Genomic DNA, 19,299 nt, shown 5'->3' on the forward strand with positions numbered 1-19,299 from the left:
TATTGCAGGGATCAGTGAAGAACCTACAACACTCCAGCAAAAGAAAAATGATTTGTAGCAGATGAAATATGCATGGAGGAGGAGTATTTAAGTAGATTAGCATACTGTTTTGAATACAAAACTCCTGTTCTGAATATGCATCAAGTAAATTCTGTCACTCAAACTGCCTTCAAAATATTGAAAACATTGTCAGGATTTAGAAATGTCAAGGTCCTTCCTAAAAATTTAGCTCATCATTCCCTATATGTGACGGAGCCACCAATTCATGACAGTTCATACCTGAGACCTACATAAGAACAAGGAAGCAAAATGTTAAAACGTGAGGCTGCCTTTGTTCTCAAAGTAAACGATGAAGGAAAATGTATCTTGCTATCAGCTTTTTGTAGACTAGGTGAGACAGAATATGGTTCTTCCTGGGCACTTTGCCTTCTGCAAGCAGCCTGTTTATTCCTGATCTTCTGAGAATGAAAATCAACAGGCAATGGCATTGTGAGTTGTGGCTGGTTCCTATGAGGAGCTGAGAACCCAATGAATGAACTGTGGTGGCTCTGCTTGAGCTACCTTCAGGACTGGGACTTCCAGAACATTTCCATTGTGTCTTCAGTTTCTTTTGCAATGTTGAAACATTGGGAAGGAGATTCAGGAGAAATTCTCTATGCCAGAGGCACATAAGAAGCTTTATGTCATTCGGTTCCTCCTTGAATCTTTTGAGGTAGGCGGTTCTTTGTAGTAGAGGCAGGAGGGAAGGAAGAAAACATTTGAACATTTGAGACAAAAGTGGTGCACAGATTTAGCACAGAAGGTGTTTTTTTAACTGAAGTAAATGTAGTGAAGAGCCTATGACTAGGCGTTTTGGCTGCAAGGAGAAGTGCACATGTTCCACCTCTTGGGATGTGGTCTCTAATTATAGAAAATAACCTTTAAGGACAATCTTCTAAGCAAAGAAGTGTTTTACCTTTGTTAGCTGTACCCCCTTATACTTGCAGGGGGAATTCAATACCATGAAGTGAAATGCAAGCATGACACAATCTGGCACATTGCTATGAGTTATTCTGTCCTACTTAATTGTTTTGTTCCATAATACTTCCATTTTTTTTTCCTGCTAATAAGGCCTCTGTGCCCCTGTAATTCAGTGCCAAATGCCAATCATAACTTACTAAAACTATACAGTAGCCCTGGATGAAAGAAGGACTTTTATGCCAGAAGGGAGTGCAAGGTCTAATGGTCATTGATTAAACCCCATTTTCCAGACCTATGAGTTAGAAAATAGCCATTTAATGTAGCATTGCTGCACTGAACTCAAGTCAAGCTCATGGAGAACCTGAATGTGTGCAATACAAAATTGATACAGCAATAGTAGAACTTCCAGAGTGTTAAAATAGGCCCGTGTACTGCTGATTGGAGTGGTTTGATTACAGTACTCAGAGGCAAACAAAACTAATTATATAAAGCCCATCGCAATCTAAAAAGGACATATCATAAAAAACAGTCCACAAAATCAAATATTTTCTTAATTGTCTTTCTGTACCTTCTCTGTACATCTGATTTCTCTTTACAGTAGCTTTACACATGGTGTATATGCATGATCAGTACCCTGTTCTCCTAGCTCAGCTCACCTTTCAACCTTTCATCATTGACTTCATTTCTTAACCAAAACAGTCATGACTATAGTCACTGTAAACCCTCATGTTCTGCTATGCATCTCTACTTTTTTAATTCAGTCTAATATCACTATGCTAGAATCATAGAATAGAATCATAGAATAGTTAGGGTTGGAAAGGACCTTAAGATCATCCAGTTCCAAAACCCCTGCCGTGGGCAGGGACACCTCACACTAAACCATGTCACCCAAGACTGCATCCAGCCTGGCCTTGAACACCGCCAGGGATGGAGCATTCACAACTTCCCTGGGCAACCCATTCCAGTGCCTCATCACCCTTAAAGTAAAGAACTTCTTCCTTATATCCAACCTAAACTTCCCCTGTTTAAGTTTGAACCCGTTACCCCTTGTCCTATCACTACAGTCCCTAATGGAGAGTCCCTCCCCAGCATCCCTATATGCCCCCTTCAGATACTGGAAGGCTGCTATGAGGTCTCCACGCAGCCTTCTCTTCTCCAGGCTGAGCAGCCCCAACTTCCTCAGCCTGTCTTCATACAGGAGGTGCTCCAGTCCCCTGATCATCCTCGTGGCCCTTCTCTGGACTTGTTCCAACAGTTCCATGTCCTTTTTCTGTTGAGGACACCAGAACTGCACACAATACTCCAGGTGAGGTCTCACAAGAGCAGAGTAGAGGGGCAGGATCACCTCCTTCGACCTGCTGGTTACGCTCCTTTTGATGCAGCCCAGGATACGGTTGGCTTTCTGGGCTGCGAGCACACACTGAAGCCGGCTCATGTTCATTTTCTCATCAACCAACACCCCCAAGTCCTTCTTCAGGGCTGCTCTGAATCTCTTCTCTGCCCAACCTGTAGCTGTGCCTGGGATTGTTCCGACCCAGCTGTAGGACCTTGCACTTGGTAACAGTATCTGAATTTCAGATACTGTTCTGAGAGTGTAATGGATATACATATTTTTAGGGATAAAAGAGCCAATGTAAAACTTGTTAAAAATATGTGGACCCTGAGCATATGTTTTTGAACTTTTGGGCTGATTCCTTTTTCAGCCCCTTTGTTGTCCAAATCTCTCATAGCTGGGCTAAACACAGTTGCAGCTTTTGGGGAAAGGGCCATCTGTACAAGACTAGAGATTGCCATGAATAATTACTGTGCCATACTGTATAAATAAATTACATACTAATATCTGTAGTGTAAACCACTGGCACAGGATGTTAATAAATTATGGTGTTCTTGAAGATTTCTGGTTTGCTAAGCTCAATGGCAAAATCTCTCTGTTCAGCATTAGTAACCACAACGCTACAAGGTTTCCCTTTACAAATCTTTCATGGCTCTGACATGGAAGAGACAAGAGACTTCTTCCATACCTTCTCATTCTTTGTGCCTATGCTGAGATTTATTAGCAAGCTGCCAGTTTGTGTGATGAGATGTAATAGAGACCACTGTACCTTAGAAAAATAATCTCAGACCACAAAATTTATACATAAGGCATTGAAAGAATATCAACAGCTGAGCTTTAAATGGTCATTGAGATACTGATAAGGTGTGATAAAATGTGTTGTTTTTCTAATAGACTACCTGTAACTGTTTCTTATAACACCTCTTTAATAGATCATGCAGTGCTGGGAGAGCAATCAGGAGCAAAACATATGTGGCCATTACAAATGGATATCTAGGAAAGCCCAATCTATAACCATTGGGGTGATACATACATAATATAGAGATACATACATAATATACTTACAAGTAGTGGGAGAGAATTCCATCAAAATATTCTGGAAAGGTGAGGAAGAAGAGTTTAATGCCCCTGCTTATTTAGGGTATTACAGGGATAGGAATAAAGAAGGTGTTCTTCCAGTCCGTAGAGTTATAGGTAAAGATTTAAAACAGATATGAAAGCCACACTCAAGCAGCAAGAAATAGGGAATGAATTTAAATAATATGGAAGCTTTCTTCTTAATAAGTGTATGTGGCAAAACTAGCAAGTCACCTTTGAGGTGTTATTCAGGCAACATGCATGGCAATGCGGTGTAGAAAAAGGCAGTGTATGGGAAATCTATGACAGCAGTGAAACAAGGGAAGCTAGCAGCTGCATGAAGTATCATTGTTAGAGCTGTTAGCCGGGAACATCCAAAACATAAAAGAATGACACCCCACCCCAAATTCTATAAATTCTCATGCAAGAGATTCAGGTGACAAGGAAGACAAGGACAAAGATACTGTTTGTAGTAAAAGTGTTCTAAAAAATACTTACAGCAGTATGAAATGCAACAAGTACTTGCTGATTTGATTTTGATCTTTTCTTGTTAATATTATATTCAGAGCTCTTTATAAATGTGCATGAAGATAATATTCTTTCAAACAGCTTGCAAACTAAATACATACATATAGCTATTACAGCAAATCATCTAACACAGCAGTCAGCTAAGAAAAGCTGAACTTGCGCATATCAGATATAAAGGAAGAGCTTTTTCAGTAGTTCATCAGAATTACTAAATCCAGTCTTAAGTGATAAACAGAAACTGCATAGTTACGCAACATGGAAATTTAAGTCGTTTGAGTATAACTACTATTGATATTTGTGTAATAGCGTTAATATCTTAAAGTCCTTGCATGCTTCAGAAGTTGTAATCTATTTAAATGCTGTTATGTTGCTTTAAGGGTTTTTGCATGTTCATTTCTTAATATGTATTTGTAGACTAAACCCATATTTCTAATTACCCATTACCCATGTGAAAAATTTATGACAAAATACTCCAAAGAAGAAGGAGTTTCAAGCTGATTGCTCTGTGTGCTGTGGTTGTCTTTAAAAAACAGACTTTGGGATTACATAGTGCAGTTAAGCTCTGTCACCATTAGTTCAGGCTTTCCATCTTCCATACAGACTTCACAAGCTTCTGACAGCTGGATCTGTAACAAGAGCCATTTAGAGCCGCCCTCCCTTTGACCAAAGAAGCATTTGTAGATGACACTCAATCCTAACAGCCACCTTTTCTGGACGCTTACTGAAAGGGGCAAAGCATCTCAGCTGGTGCCTTCCCAATACCATGGGGTGGATAACTAATATCTTACAAGCATAAAATGGTCTTCAGAGCAATGCAAAGCGAATTTGAGGTTTAGTTTGTGACCCAAAGCTGGTGGTGATGTCTTTTTTTCCTTGAGAGTCCTTTTCCACATTGGCATTTGAAATCTAGGCATGAAAGAAATACCAGCCTTCTCCAAGGATAAATGCCACTGTCCTGTTAGTCTGCCGTGTAACACAAGTTGGTTATCCAATGGTTTGGGGTTTCTTTTTTGAGATTACCTTTGATTTTAATCTTAAGAATTCAGAACTGTGGCAGCAGCCAAAACAGAAATCAAGGATAATGTCCTTGGAACATTTTGAATTTTAAAATTTAAATTGATTGTATTTGCGAGTCATATAAAGGAGGTTGGGATTTCAGAGACAAGGCAGCTTTCAGACCTCTGACTGAATATGGATTATCTTTCTTTTGCAGCAGAGAACAACCAGATGCACAAAAAAAGCCTGTGACAGAATATCCCTGCTGGATTTGCTAATTGATATTGGCCTTTCCAAATGAATGATGCTTATTGTCTCTGGAAAAGAGACATCTTGTTTTTCTTCCATGTGAGCCTTACATCCAAAATACGCTTTTTATTTGTGCATCTGGTCTCATGTCAGGTTATCATCTGAGAGGGAGACAGCCACTGTTCTCCCTTTGTGCATTGAGAGGCCACTGTCAAAGTGATGTCCACTTCAGGCAAAATCTGCAAGGTTTCATGTGACAGGAGTGAAACTTATCTGAGCCTCTGTAATGATTTTTCACTGTGCTTTAGTAAAGTCTTGTTCTCTTTATCCTAATTCTGGGTTTATTTTATAAGCTTGCATTACAAAGGCAGATATTCATTGCTGATTTTATATCCCCAGTGAAAAAATGTGCCTGTATCCTGATAATTTTGTAATTATGACTGTCACTAAAGATCTGTTACTACAATTTCACACATGCTAAACTAGACCCTGGAAGGGATTCTCCCCTGTGCAGGAATCCCATTGAAATTTGGTATAAGATTGGCTTTAGCATGAGCTCCAAAGCTTCCATTCTGCTCTGTTTGGATGAATAAAGACATTTAAAACATGGCTAATGAAAATTCAGAGTGTTTCTACAGAAATGCAATCATGTCTATATAATGTTTCCTCCAGTTGTGCAAGATATGTTAAAATTAAATCAAAGGAAGAAAAAAGCCCACCCTGATTTACCTACTTCCAGCTATCAAATAGTAAAAGGAAAGAGAAAAGCCTGAAGTGATGGTAAATGATTTATGATTGAAGAGGTGTTTCATTAACCCCTCTCCACCAGCCACACAGAGATAAAGCAAATAATTGCTGTAAGATTGCTTTAATTATTCAGTCTATTAAAATTCCTGTCTTGTTTGCTTAATATTTTAATAGTGACAAATACCATTTTTCAGCATCTCATAAAGCCAACATTATTCTTTCAAAATCCTATTTCATAGGGGGAAACCCCCCCAGTTGTCACTAACCTTGTATATGGAGATCAGAAAGGCTTACGCATGAATTTGGCTTTAGAGGAGTAGTAGTGTTATGTCCCATTAACTCCATAGGATTGCTCACAACATGTGGCATTAAACACACACATAAGTCTTTGTGAGACTGAGGTTTAAAGAGGCTTGATCTTCTAGATTAGCTTTGCATTTTTATCACTTCCTTGCTCTCTTTAGCACCATCTCTCTCTATTAACAAACTCACTGGTAAAGTTACATTAATATAAGCTACTCTGTAGTGAAGCTCGCCCCCAGTGATCTTCAGCTATTGATCTGGCTGTGCCTTCCAGCACTAATGCACCATCCCTTGTGGTTTGTGACAAGCTGCAGCAACTCGCTGCAGATGGCAAAACAGATCCTTAACTATTGATTTGAGGCCTCACTTTTAAAAGCCATACCCTCCAGAGGTATTGATGAGAAGCCTGGTTTTAATATTGGGTCACTGGATAAAGGAATGCTATATAGGAGGTGGAATTTCAGCCTTGTCATGTGGCGGTAGCTTCAGAAACTTGCTCTCACTCAAAGGAGGAAAATGGCGTCTAAGTGGCCAGAACCTGAATTATATAAAACCAAATGGAAAACTGAAATATAAAAACATTCTGCTTTTTCAGTTTAAAACACGGTCAGCAACCACAGACTATGCTAATATAAAAAGTTAAATGATTGTGGTTAGATATTTATACTGAAGTATAAAAAAACCTGTATTTTAGATTGCTTATGAAGGTGGACTTAAAAATTCCCACATGTGTATATAACCATATTAAGCAGAGTAGACCATGAAGGCAAGATTGTCATGTTTGCAGAACATCCTGATTTTGGAAGAGAATTTCTGAAGGAGGTGAATGTATGAGTGGATTGCCTTAATGCCAAACAATAAATCATTCAGTGGTAGTGAAATACTGAGTAAGTAATATTGGTAAATCAAACTGTTATCATAAACCATGAAGCTTTAAAAGGTATAAAGAGACGATGAATTTAAAAAGGAGCTCTGCAGTTGGTTTTGATTCACTTAGAATCTGCTCAGGTACTCTTTTGTATGATATCTTCTTTTTTTTTAATTAACTGCAAAATAATTACTATACCTGTGTAGACCAGAGGTGCTTCTAGCCCAGTATTCTGGCTCTGATGGGCAATAGAGACATCAACAGCAAATGTTTGACTGCACTTTGCAGTTGGAAACTGGGGACTTTAGTGAAAGTGAACTTACTGCATTTTACAATACTCAAATGGATGTTTGGGTTTGAGGGTTGTTTTTTGTTTTGTTTTCCTTAAAATTGTGCAGTTCCTTTTAAACCTGTGTATGATTTTTACCATTCACAATATCTTTCAGTAAAGTCTTTAGTAGCTTAATTAGGTGCGCTATGAAGGTATCTGCTCTGTACTTACCCTTTCCTAGCTTCACTTGGTGACCCCTACTTGTTGATTGGAAGAGACAGTGTACAAAGTGAACTGTCGTTCCCTATTCATCCGTTCCATGCCACTCTTAATTACAAACCCCTCAGTCTTTCCTAGTCTGAGGAGTCCCAGTCTATTTAGTCATTCCCTGCATGGAAGTAACTTGATACTTCTGGTCATTGCCATTACCAACTTTTTTGTTGTCTTGAGACCTCTAACACACTAGAGATAAGACCAGAACTACACATAGCTAAAGATGTGAGCATATCTTGAATTAAATTACATAGAAAAATTAAAGCTTTCTGTGTTGAAGCATGTGTAATGGACTTAAAATAAATGGATGTGATTAGTATTTTAAAATAAATTCAATGAATTTAGCTTTGGGGGTTTTTATACTAAACTTTATGAAATATATGTGGTACAGCAAATCACAACTGTCCTGGGGAGTGGTGCTAATTTGTCATCTAAACACATTAGAGTATAATGAAAACACTTATAAGATTTTTAGCTTAGGATCACGTTTGTGAGAAACATTTAATTAGAATAACCATGGATCCCAGAAAACAAAAGAATGTCTTAAAAGTATTTATCGGCTATCAGGAGAGCATATTTGTTCTTCCTTTTGCATGTTGCTGTGGTTAGTCTGTAAAGATGGGTAAAATTCCATACATTTCAAAGTACCATTTCCCAGTACATTTTAATCAGGTACTACAGCCATTTTCATGTGGGATTTGAAATGGAAGAGAGACTTAATTTAGATGATGAATTGTTTGGTTTGAGACTGCATCTGTTTTCTATGTTTATGGAGCTTAAAGGCCACTGAGAGACTACTTGGTCCAGTATTTCCAGGTCCAGTTGAAATACACCTATTGTGTGTGTACCTGTGTAACCCAGAGGTTATCTGTAATAAGTCCTAAATTCAGCCTAACTACAAACTGTTTTTGGATGAGGACAGAGATTTATTTCATGGTGCAGGTTTTCCAAGAATTTCAATCTAAGAAACAATGCTTAAATGCTCTAAAACCCAGAAGTTTTCAGGATGGAATGCAAACTACAAACAGTATCCTCTAGGAAAAAAGCTTCAGTAAGTTATTATTTGTTCATAAGTAGAAAGAAAGTAGCGTTGTTTTTCTGCTATAGGGAAGGACTTTTTATAGCTGCTTATAATTTTATCCTGTGAATGATGGAATTTCTTACCAAATCTGTGGAGCTGATAAACTTTCATCTTCCAAGTTTTCCCTGGTTTTGTTTTTGTTTACCCTCAGATAGTCACATAATCTACAATATACATCAGCATGATTCTTCTTTGCTTTTCTTTTTTAATATATTTGGCTTTGTAATAGCAGAAAGTTGGTTTTATCCATTGTTCTACTGTTCATTGGCAGTAACAGAAATTTTCAAGGTTCATATCTTTATGCCTTAAGGAGTACACAGCTTTATCATTGAGGGTCTTCTCCCTTACTAGTTCTCTCTCTTCGTTTTGTGTACTAGCATTTCACAGTAAACACCTGCAGTTATCCTCAAGTGCTCAGGTCATGATAACAACATTTTGCCAAAGCTTATACTCTATGTTCCTCTCTTTTAAAAGCAATGAAAGATTTGTTTAACTGAGTACAGTTCACATTTCTTTTATCCCATCAAATTCAGCTTGAAAATAAAAAGTAGCTCCAGATAAACTTTCATTACATTAGATAGATTGCTTTTCTAAACCCTACCCCATATTATCTCAGATACTCTTATTGGTTTCCCTTTAAATAGATCATTCTTCTTTGTGTATTTAAAAACATTCTTCCTATTTGTATATTGGAACCATCTGTCTTGTAGCAGTTCTCTGAGTGCTGGTGTGTTTATTTGATCCAGGCAAAAGGTGAAAATAAGAGGAAAAGGAGGAGGTGGAAGGAATGCCGAAAATTCATCCAAGGCATTAACTGGGGACCTATAGTATAATGTAGAGAATTATGTATACTTCTTGTTGCAATGGCTTTTGGGAGGAATACAGTTTTGTATGCCACATTAGACTGTGACACTGCACCCACCATATAAGCCATTTTTAGCATTATTATTTTTTAAAGTTCACATATGCCAGAATTTATACCCTGCAGTGATTAAAGCTCTGCTCGGCAAACTACAGACGAATTTTCAGTGGTGCTGAAGTCTGGAGAATAGCAATGACTCCATCAAAAATGTGCATCTTTGGAAATGGGACAAAGAAAGAGAAAAACCTTTTATGAGAACATGGGGGTTTATGTTTTCTGAGGCTGAGTTATTTTTGGCTATTGTTGGGATAATGGTAGTTTGATATCCCTCTTTCTCAGTTACGCATTAGGGGAAAATGGAATATTGTACTGCAGTCAAAGGTAGCTGGCGAAGCTGAAGAGGAAGATACTATCAGTGACTGCCTGGTCTCTCTTCAGGCCTTTACAGTGGGATTTCAAAGTATCACATTTTTTGCAATTAATTTAAAACTAAAAAACCAAGATGTGTAAAAAAAGTTACATTCACATGCGTACCAGTAGTTTTTGTCAGCCATTAGTTCTTGTTGAGAATTGAAGATTAGTTTGTTGTTTGGATTTTTTTCATTGGATATGTCTTGTCCAAAATGTACAGCTTTCAAGTTTGTGGAATCAGTCCCATATCAAAATAAATGGGAAGTTGCAATGGCAGCACCCAGAGTGCAACATAAGCTTGATGGGAGCCCTAAGCAGACTTCCCAGCTTACCCATGTATCTGCCAGTGGAGTAAGGGGCAGGATTGGTGCCTTCCTTGGAGGCTGCTCTCCAACACTGGCTTTACTCAGAGATATGCTCAGCTTCCATCCATAATCCCCATGGTATTTCTCTATTCCACAGTCCTGTCATGAGGGTCATATTTAAGTCTGAGCAGTATCATGTTAAAGCTCAGCAGACCACACCATCTGTGCTTCCTATGTTCATTAGTTTGCAACTAGGCAGGTAGCTTAGTGTCTTTTGTATAATTAGCACAGTGAAGGTCATCAAGAACAATATTAATGAAAGTTAAATACCCTTTTTATGGCAAAAGTTAGTTATTAAGAAGTTAATAAAGTTATTCAAAGAGTATAATAAAATTTGTAATCAAATTTCAGTAAAGCTCTGATTCCGAGTCCTGGTCTAACAAGATTTATTTAAGTACAGAAAAGTATGCTAGATTTGAAGGTTGGTGTTTTGGGTGCAGATTGCCCCTGGAATAAAAGCAGCTTCCAGAAGATAAGTCTAAACTGTAGTGAACAGAAAGTGTGTTCCAGTGCAGGCTGGTAAGCCTGGCTTTGCAAACAGTAGGCAAGCACTATGTTTTCTTCTATCAGCTTGAGGAAGCCAGGATTGAATTTAAATTGCTTGCCTGAACTGAAGTCCAAGTTATGTGCTGTCACTGCTATTCTGTCTCCAATTACTCAACCTGCAGTAGCCAAATTGAATGAAGATTATGCTTTTTTGCAGTGTATGCATAACCTTGCATCAATTCTAAATCAGAAATAGCCAAGACCCAAGAACACCGTATCTCGTTTACTGAGGCCAGTGCCTTGTTCTGGTTGCTCAGGCATCTGCTGCTGCTTGCTAAGCTTTCTCTGTAACATTGGGAGCTGCTGCTTAATTTCCTGTAACAATTTTCTTGGCTTGGTTATGCTGACTATAGGAACTATCTGCAAAGAATAGCTGCTACTAAAATTTCTACTATCTTTCTTTCTGTAATGATACAAGGCTTTCATGCCTGCATTAGTTTCTGAAATTAATTAATCTAAGTCTTTCTAATACTTACTGTGGTAAGACTAGAAAAGCAATAAACAGTGCAGATAAAGGATGAAATGGTTTAATCTCATTAATTAATAAAATACAGAGTATCCAGGTGCAAATATTACTCCTAATCAGTTGGACGAGACACACAGAGCCAAGAAAATATGTCTCAGCTATAAATGAAGGTGTAGTTCAGTTAGTGTGTAGTTGGTTATTTTTTTCTTTCCTGGTTTTAATAGCAACTTCACATCATAATTAGGAGGATTAAATTCCTGCCAGCCAAGTACAGAGTTTGGACAGATTAAAGGGAAGAGGTATGAGAAATGATAATTGCTTTGTGCTCGTCAGGCTTCTATTGAAAACCTGACAGGATAATTACAAAATACCTGCTTTGCACAATGTCTAGGCAAATTTTTACAGAGCTATTTAAAGTTATTCGTTTACAGCCTGTCTGAAAAGAAAAGTTTTTCCCCCTTTTTGAAGTAGTTCGTTACCATGTTGATGTGTGGTACATGTTCAAATATAGACCTCATTCTCATGTGCACGCCTGGCTGTGTTCCACTGCCCACCCCCAAAGAAAATTGCCCATCATTTTTTGCATTACCCCACATATTTCGCCCACATGCTCACCCCTAACTTTCAGCAGAATATTATTTCACCTGATGGAAACCGTAACCTTGTTGCTTTCAACAGGCTGAATCATAGTCATAGATAAATTAGTTGAGAGAGAAATGTTCCATTGGACTACAAAACAACCTTTGTTTTGACTGACAGTAAGAAGTTGTTCTACTTTCAGCATGTTTTCACGTCTCATCGCATGGCTTTTCTTCACCTGCTTTTGAGACTTGAAAATGACACTCCAAATAGCCAATTTTCAAAGAATATTCTAGACATAGCTGCCGAAACCCCGCTGATTTTGGTGAGAATTGAAACATCCTGAAAGCCTGACTTCAGCAGAAAGTTCACCTTAGAGATCGTTTGGATCACATGGCCACAGATACCTGCAGAAAGACAACAGACTTGCTGTAGGCACCTTGTAGGCAGGGTTAGAGTTAGTGCAGGCATTTTGGAGAAGACCAAAATGGAAGACCATGGAGAGACCTTGGTGGACCTGTAACACATGAAGCAGAGCCCACTAGTACCAGTTGTTTCAAGTTCCTCCAATTCAATGTAAGTCATCCAGCATCATTGTCTACAGTTGAGCAGGAATGACCATCTCCTAGCTGCAGGAGCTGGATTTCCCTCTATGGAAATACTGTATGCAATATTTTGTGGTCCTTGTTGGATCATGCAGTGCACAGAACAGCTAACCAGCATGTACAGTGAGGTTAGTTATTTCCAGAACTGTCAGCAATTGCACATCAAGCAGTCCATGTATGCACATGGTAAATCAAATCACTGTCTGTTTTCTGCTCACCTCTCAGGAAGAGGTAATTGCAGTTTGCAATTGCTTTTCAAAATTGTTGTGTTTAGTCTCAGATGTCTTGAGACATGACTGGTGAGCAGCCTGCAGACTGGCCAGCTGGCTCTGGCAACCAGGGCAGGCTTTGAGTAACCACCCTTCCTGGGGATGCCAACCCTATTGTGAGACCACATGTACACCTTTTGTGTGACAGGGACACCTGAATTTTGGTTAAGACAGGGAAGAGGACATGCGAACCCCAGAAAGGATGACCATAGGTGAACTGCCTTGCTAGAGGTAGCTGTAGTCAACTAACTGCTGTATTTACACCATTTCCCAAAGTGATGCTTTGGACCCCTAGTTATAAGGTTAATTATAATACTTAAAGCTTACAGTTTGTATTTTTATATAAAGAATAAACTAAGTGCATATATCTATATGGAATATAGGTCGTTCTGTATCACGTTCCTTGGTACATTGAAGTACATGTTTCAGAGGAAATGCACAGTTCAGTTGTACAACAGAGCAATTTTTGATAGAATTCTTATTTCTCTCTTGCTTCTTTTTTTTCCAACAGTTTATGAAGAACCAGAAGACCCCAGTAACAGATCATTCTTTTCAGAAATAATCTCTTCAGTGTCAGATGTCAAATTCAGTCACAGTGGTAGATACATGCTAACGAGAGATTACCTCACTGTCAAAGTTTGGGATCTGAACATGGAAACGAAGCCCGTAGAAACATACCAGGTAGGTATCTCCTACATCTTGAAATGCAACAACATAAAAGCAGGTCACTATTCAAAAACACAGTATTTTTCTGGGATGTTTAGGAATGCTTTCCTAAACTTCTCATTTCTTGGTCTGAGAAGCAACTAGCTAAGAGAGCTGTGGTTAAAATCCTCACAGTGGCATCACTGTAGTTGGAAAAGGGTAATTTCAGCATTAGTAAGGAAGTGTATGGCCTGGGGAGTGAGAGTAGCACTCACTGTGGATTGGGTTCATGAAGGTAATGATGCTTCTAACAAGAGAAATTGTCTCTTCACTTTGGCATCTGTTTTCAAATGATGTATTTCGCTATTAACATTTAAAAGTAACTGAGGAAAGGATTTTGTGTGTTCTTAGCATTCAGCTCCCGCTGGGACTGCTGAGAGTTTACACCTTTGTCATTTCAGAACTTCATTTAAAAACTTCATCTATGCATTTCTCCCTTGTGCCTAGTTCTAGAAGCAATCAGTTCAGCCCTGACATCACCACTGACACAGCAGTTCCTGAATGCCAGACAGACACATCTGGTTGCCTGAATTCATTGTGATATTATCCAGACAAAATGCCAGTGGCTCCAGCCAGCTGAGCTTGTACTCTGACATCTGTTCTGTTTGGCAATATAAGGCTGCACTTACATTTTTTAACTCTGCTTTGAAGAAGAAAAATATATCTGTGACACAGAAACTGCTTGTTATGAAAGCACAATGAGAAAAAATGTTAACCTACCTACAGAAGAGTATGCAAAGCAGGAAAAACATCATTCATCTGGCTCGTAGGGCTTACTAAGACATAGTCCTGTGACAGCACTGGAACGATCCCTTGTTTTCTCTGTCTATATAATGGCATTTGTGGTACAGTAGTTCACAATGATTATAGCTAAGATTGATTTAAAATAACATGTAATGAGAGTTTGGTAGCATGTCTTGTCAAAACAACTGAAATTTTACATCAATGATGTTGAGGATATTTATCAGCTAGTGTTCAGTAGACAAAGTGGGCCCAAGTGTTATCTAGTACACCCATTACATTTCAGTGGATACTCTTCAGTGTATCTCCTGTAAGTGTTGGAAAGTCTGAGCCTCTATACCTTTAAGACTACAGAATTGGTTTTCCTCTGAAAATGGCAGCACTTGTAATGCTAAATGTGTTAGAAATGTTGATATGCTGTGAAAATGGAGTGGGAAGATAAGGGCGAGACTGTGTTTTATATAACAGAATCACAGCTCAGATTTGGGGAACTTAGATAATATATTATTTTATACGTATGTGATTGGAGTATGCAGTCTTATCCCTGGAGAGGAATAGCTGCTCAAGCCAACCTGTTTGTCTTGACTGACATCTGCTTGTATTTCCTCATGTAGGTAGCTATGAAACAAGCTGGCCACCTTTAAATCTGTCTGAGATCCAACAGTGGTGGCAATTAGAAAGTTATGTTTCTCCATGTTGAGAATGTAAAAGCTACACAGATGCATTGCTAAGTGTTACAGTGGGCTAAAGAATCTGGAACTCATCGGCTTTTGGAAGCCAATAGCACAGGACTCCATAGGATTCACACAGTCCAGCTGCTCTGGGCAGCCTTTCATGGTTTTCAGCTGCAGAGAGTAGAGAATTCTGTTCTTAAGCAAAGGGTTCTCAATTACTCTTTTAAATAATTTGTCTTAGTGGCATTTCTCTCTCACGTAACTAAATCTCATGTATAAACTTGGAAATCTCTCTAAAAGTTTGTTGTGGCAGATCACCCGAAGGCAACAGATAAAGCGACCATTATCCATGCACATAATCCTGATGGCATGTATATCATTAAAAGAGTAAAAGATATTCATTAAAAGATTCAATTTCTCATTTCATCCACTGCATGGTAGCCACTTAGCTGTGAGACTCATGAGGAGGGTCACAACAGGAGATATCCCCGCAGGGCTGTAAGGAAGAGCAAAGTTTGTAACTGTACTGCTTCATTATCAGGTTACAATTTTAGTAACACCAAAAAAAATTCCTCATGCAAGTTCTTTTGCTTACCATTGCTGTGGCTAAAAGAATGCTATTGCATAGAGCAGCTGTTGCAGCCTTGCTGAAATGTATCTGCTGACAATGATTCAACATGATTTTCTCCTGGTTTTGCTTCACATGAAAGCAGAAAGGCAATGCATGATGCACTGGACAGCACTGAAAGAGCAATACAGTGGAATGGCCAGTGCTTGAATGTTGCAGGGCAGCCCTACCTAACAGGATGCTCTTCTGATGCTGCCAGGTCAATCACCCCAGCAGAACTGTACCAGCAACAGCCAGAGGTGAACACATTCATAGCTGATAATGGCTTGATCCGCTTTTAGCAGGGTCTGTTGCATAGGGATTTGGACTAACATGTCACACCAGTGCAATTTCTGATTGTGACTATTCAGTTCCAGTGAAATAGCTCCCTGTGTAGTTGTGTTGCTCTCTCAGTTTGAAGCACAGAATTACTAGATAATTTCATGAAGGTCTGACCTAAAACAGGGCAGTGAAGAAACGGATGTCTTTTGTAATCAGTTAGGAGTGAATTAGGTTTACATTCAAGTACTATTCATATGTGGTAAGGACTATATGTAGCAGACAAGGCAAATCTGATTTTACCCTCAATTGGTAGTGGCAGATGAACATGTAAACAAGGGGAGAATTTATTTATTCCACTTAGTTTCTTATAGTCACTCTGAGGGTCTAAATGTGTTCAAATACAGCAGTCTTAGGGTCCACATGAAAAGGAAGCTGGTTGTCCAAGGCAGGAGTGCAAGTCTGCAGACAGTCAGTCAACAAAAAGGACCTGAGACCTTGAAGAGATCAGTAAGAAATCTGAAGGAGGAACTGCAAAATGCTTTTTGACAGAGTGATAGAAAGGCACAGCTCCAAGCTGTGGATTTGGATGCACTTTGCAAAGGGTGTATACGTGACAGTGGTCATGACAGATGGCTGCTGAAAATGATAACAAGAAGAAGACCTAGAAATGACAATCAGTGCGGCAAATGCAACTACTTCCTTCTGCCTTACTCAACCTTTCTATTACTTCCAAGGGTTTGGAGCTCACAAAGATGATAAAGGAAATTATACTGCTAACATAGCAAGGCTTGAAGTAAAGATAAAATGAAAGGATTTAATTACAGAGGGTGCAAGAAACTGCATCAGTGCTTGAAATGTTCTGACCTATTATTCACCATGAGGGTAAATGCATTTAATTGTGAAATATATTATCTGCCATTTGCCTATTATTGCTGTAGAAGACATCTGTTGATATACAAGTCAGTCCTCACTCATCTATTAATGGAAATTGATCCATAACTAAAATTTCTAATCCTTAATAACCTTACATTACAAATATTCCTAGGATACTGTGCAATTTGGCTATTGAAAATGGGTTAAAGAAAATGTAAGTGAAAGGTAATTGTCCCTCATCTGGTCTGATAGAAGCTACCAGAAGAAATGTTTATGCCCTCAAGCCAGAGAAGGATGCTGAGCATCCATGGGCAGGAGCAGTCTCCCTGGACTTGCAAGAACCAATACCTCTCTATGTCAGAGCTAAATTATGCCCCTTGGCTATGGGATTGGTATGTGTGCTCTGAGAGGCCATCCACAGGTCTTTGTTTTACAGTTCTTACAACAGCTAGAAGAAAGCATCAGGAGTGAAACTGCATTAGTAAATTCGTCTAGGCAGGGATTTTCTAGCTCATTATTTCCTTGTGGAATGAAACCAATCATCCAGAAGGAAAATCTAATCAAATTCAGCAAAGGATTGAAGCAGTTTGTATGAGAGCTGTCTCTTTATTCTAACTCTTGTTCAGCAGAGATGTGTGGCCCAGAGGAGAGATCTGCTGCTTAGTCCCGCTTTTCAAATATATATATAAGTGAGAATTTACAATGTTGTTTTTAAGTCTCAGCCAAGTAGGAGATATCCTTGGGCTAAATTAGTGTTCTACTTTGCAGCCTGTGCAACTACAAATATACTGTATTTGACTTCTGAAATACCTTACCCAAATATATGCAATACCATACATACAGGTTCTTTTAAGAGAGCCAAGTTCTTTCTGCCTCAAGTAAAACTCCGCTTATCTTGGAATATGACATTTTTGTTACTATTTAAATTAGATTTCTTGCACATTAATTAGCACATCCAGGGTATCAGCTGGTGAAATGTCTTTGGGAATTAGGCTAACACTGAGAAAATCACCCAAGCAGGAAGCAAATATGTTGAAGAGGGGTGGTCTGCAGCCTGCTGAGGGAGGTATGCTTCGTGCCTTCCTGCAACAATAATTCTGTAGCACCAGGTTAATTGGACTGTGGAAAAGTACAGATAGCTTCTTTAGGGTTTAAATACAGCATGTTCTGCAAGGCTACCAATCTGTGCAGCATATTTGGAAAGTGAACATGGGAGATAAAGCAGAGTGTGGGGGGCTGGTTGTGGAGCTTTATATTTAGTTTTATTCCAAGAATAACAGCAGCTGTTTTCTTTGAAACAGGTCCATGATTACCTTAGGAGCAAGTTGTGTTCCCTCTATGAAAATGACTGCATCTTTGACAAGTTTGAATGTGCATGGAATGGATCAGACAGGTAATTCATCTCTATGTCCATCATTGTCTTCATTTACCAAAAGAGCGCCCATGTAGTGGGGAGTGATCAGAAAGTGAAGTGTTACATGTGTTTATTTTCCACATCATAGAATCATAGAATAGTTAGGGTTGGAAAGGACCTTAAGATCATCTAGTTCCAACCCCCCTGCCATGTGCAGGGACACCTCACACTAAACCACTAAACAGTTTGCATCTTCACAGGTTCAGGTGATAAAAGGTGTTTGGATATTGGTGGGGTTGTACCTCTGACCTGCTTACGCATGGTGTATACGTTGTTAGTCTTGGTTCATGCCTTAGGGGGAAAAACCCTTCCAATTCTGTCTGTTTTCACCAAAATCATAAGTGGGCTGCAAAAGTTAAAAGAATGCTGTCAACTTGCACAGCCCCGCCAACACACTGAGGAAGCTTCTGTGATCCTCTATTTACCCATGAGCTGCTTCAGAAATTCAGCTCATTTACTGTAAATGGGGAGCGAGGAAAGGCAGCCACAAGCACCCACTGGTTCTCTGCAAACTGCTGCCAAATGACAGTTTTTTTCTGGTACCTACCTCCACCAGAGCAGTCCCTTTCCCTGTGCACTGAAGGAGAGCTCCTTGTTTTTATCTTGGACATAAAACCTTGTTGAGTATTTTAATGAGAAATACTGGCACAGCAAGTCAGAGAGTGCGAGCTAGGATGCAGTGTGGTAATGCTGTAATGTTAGCAAATTATGGCAGTACTTTGGGAAGTAGGAATATTGTACAGGAAAAACTGAGTAGCCGAGAGGAATGGGATAATAAAAATGGATGAAATCCAAGAGTATAATGCAGGGTGAAGATTTTAGTTAAAAGAAGACACAAACCTTCATGTTATCAGTTGGAAACAACTCACAGAGATGTTCATATGCTAGGTGACTGTGGAAGGGATTAGCAGTCTACAAAATGCATGTGAAAGAGAGAACAGGAGCCAATTTTGAATGGTACACAGTGACTCCTGGCTCAGCAATGCTATGAGCCAAGAGGCAAAGGTTTGGCACATGCTGAAGGCCTGGAACTGTGCCTTCAGCTCACTTAGCATCTCATTTGGAAAAGGGAAAACCAGTTCATCTCATTGTATTTGTAGCAGGCCTGCCCCCATGAACTGAGCAAGGATTATGAAACAGAGTGTGGGGCAGCTGTGAAAAAGGCAGATATGATCTTTGAATGGGGAAGGCTGGGATATCCAGCAGAGAAAAAG

General features: G+C 39.1%; 1 protein-coding gene across 7 annotated transcripts in view; it reads left to right on the top strand.

Moving 5' to 3' along the window:
* Positions 1–19,299, top strand: part of PPP2R2C (protein phosphatase 2 regulatory subunit Bgamma) — a 202,826-nt gene that overhangs the window by 171,875 nt on the left and 11,652 nt on the right. For all 7 annotated transcript variants that reach the window (XM_062636346.1, XM_062636348.1, XM_062636349.1 and 4 more), the window contains 2 exons: positions 13,301–13,470; positions 17,973–18,064. In XM_062636346.1, the coding sequence (XP_062492330.1) occupies positions 13,301–13,470; positions 17,973–18,064 (262 nt within the window). The remainder of the gene's footprint in view (positions 1–13,300; positions 13,471–17,972; positions 18,065–19,299) is intronic.

The sequence above is a fragment of the Pezoporus occidentalis genome, unplaced genomic scaffold (assembly GCF_034315485.1).
Source record: "Pezoporus occidentalis ecotype Australia unplaced genomic scaffold, CSIRO_AGI_Poc_V1 ctg48, whole genome shotgun sequence".
In the NCBI taxonomy this organism is placed as follows: Eukaryota; Metazoa; Chordata; class Aves; order Psittaciformes; family Psittacidae; genus Pezoporus; species Pezoporus occidentalis.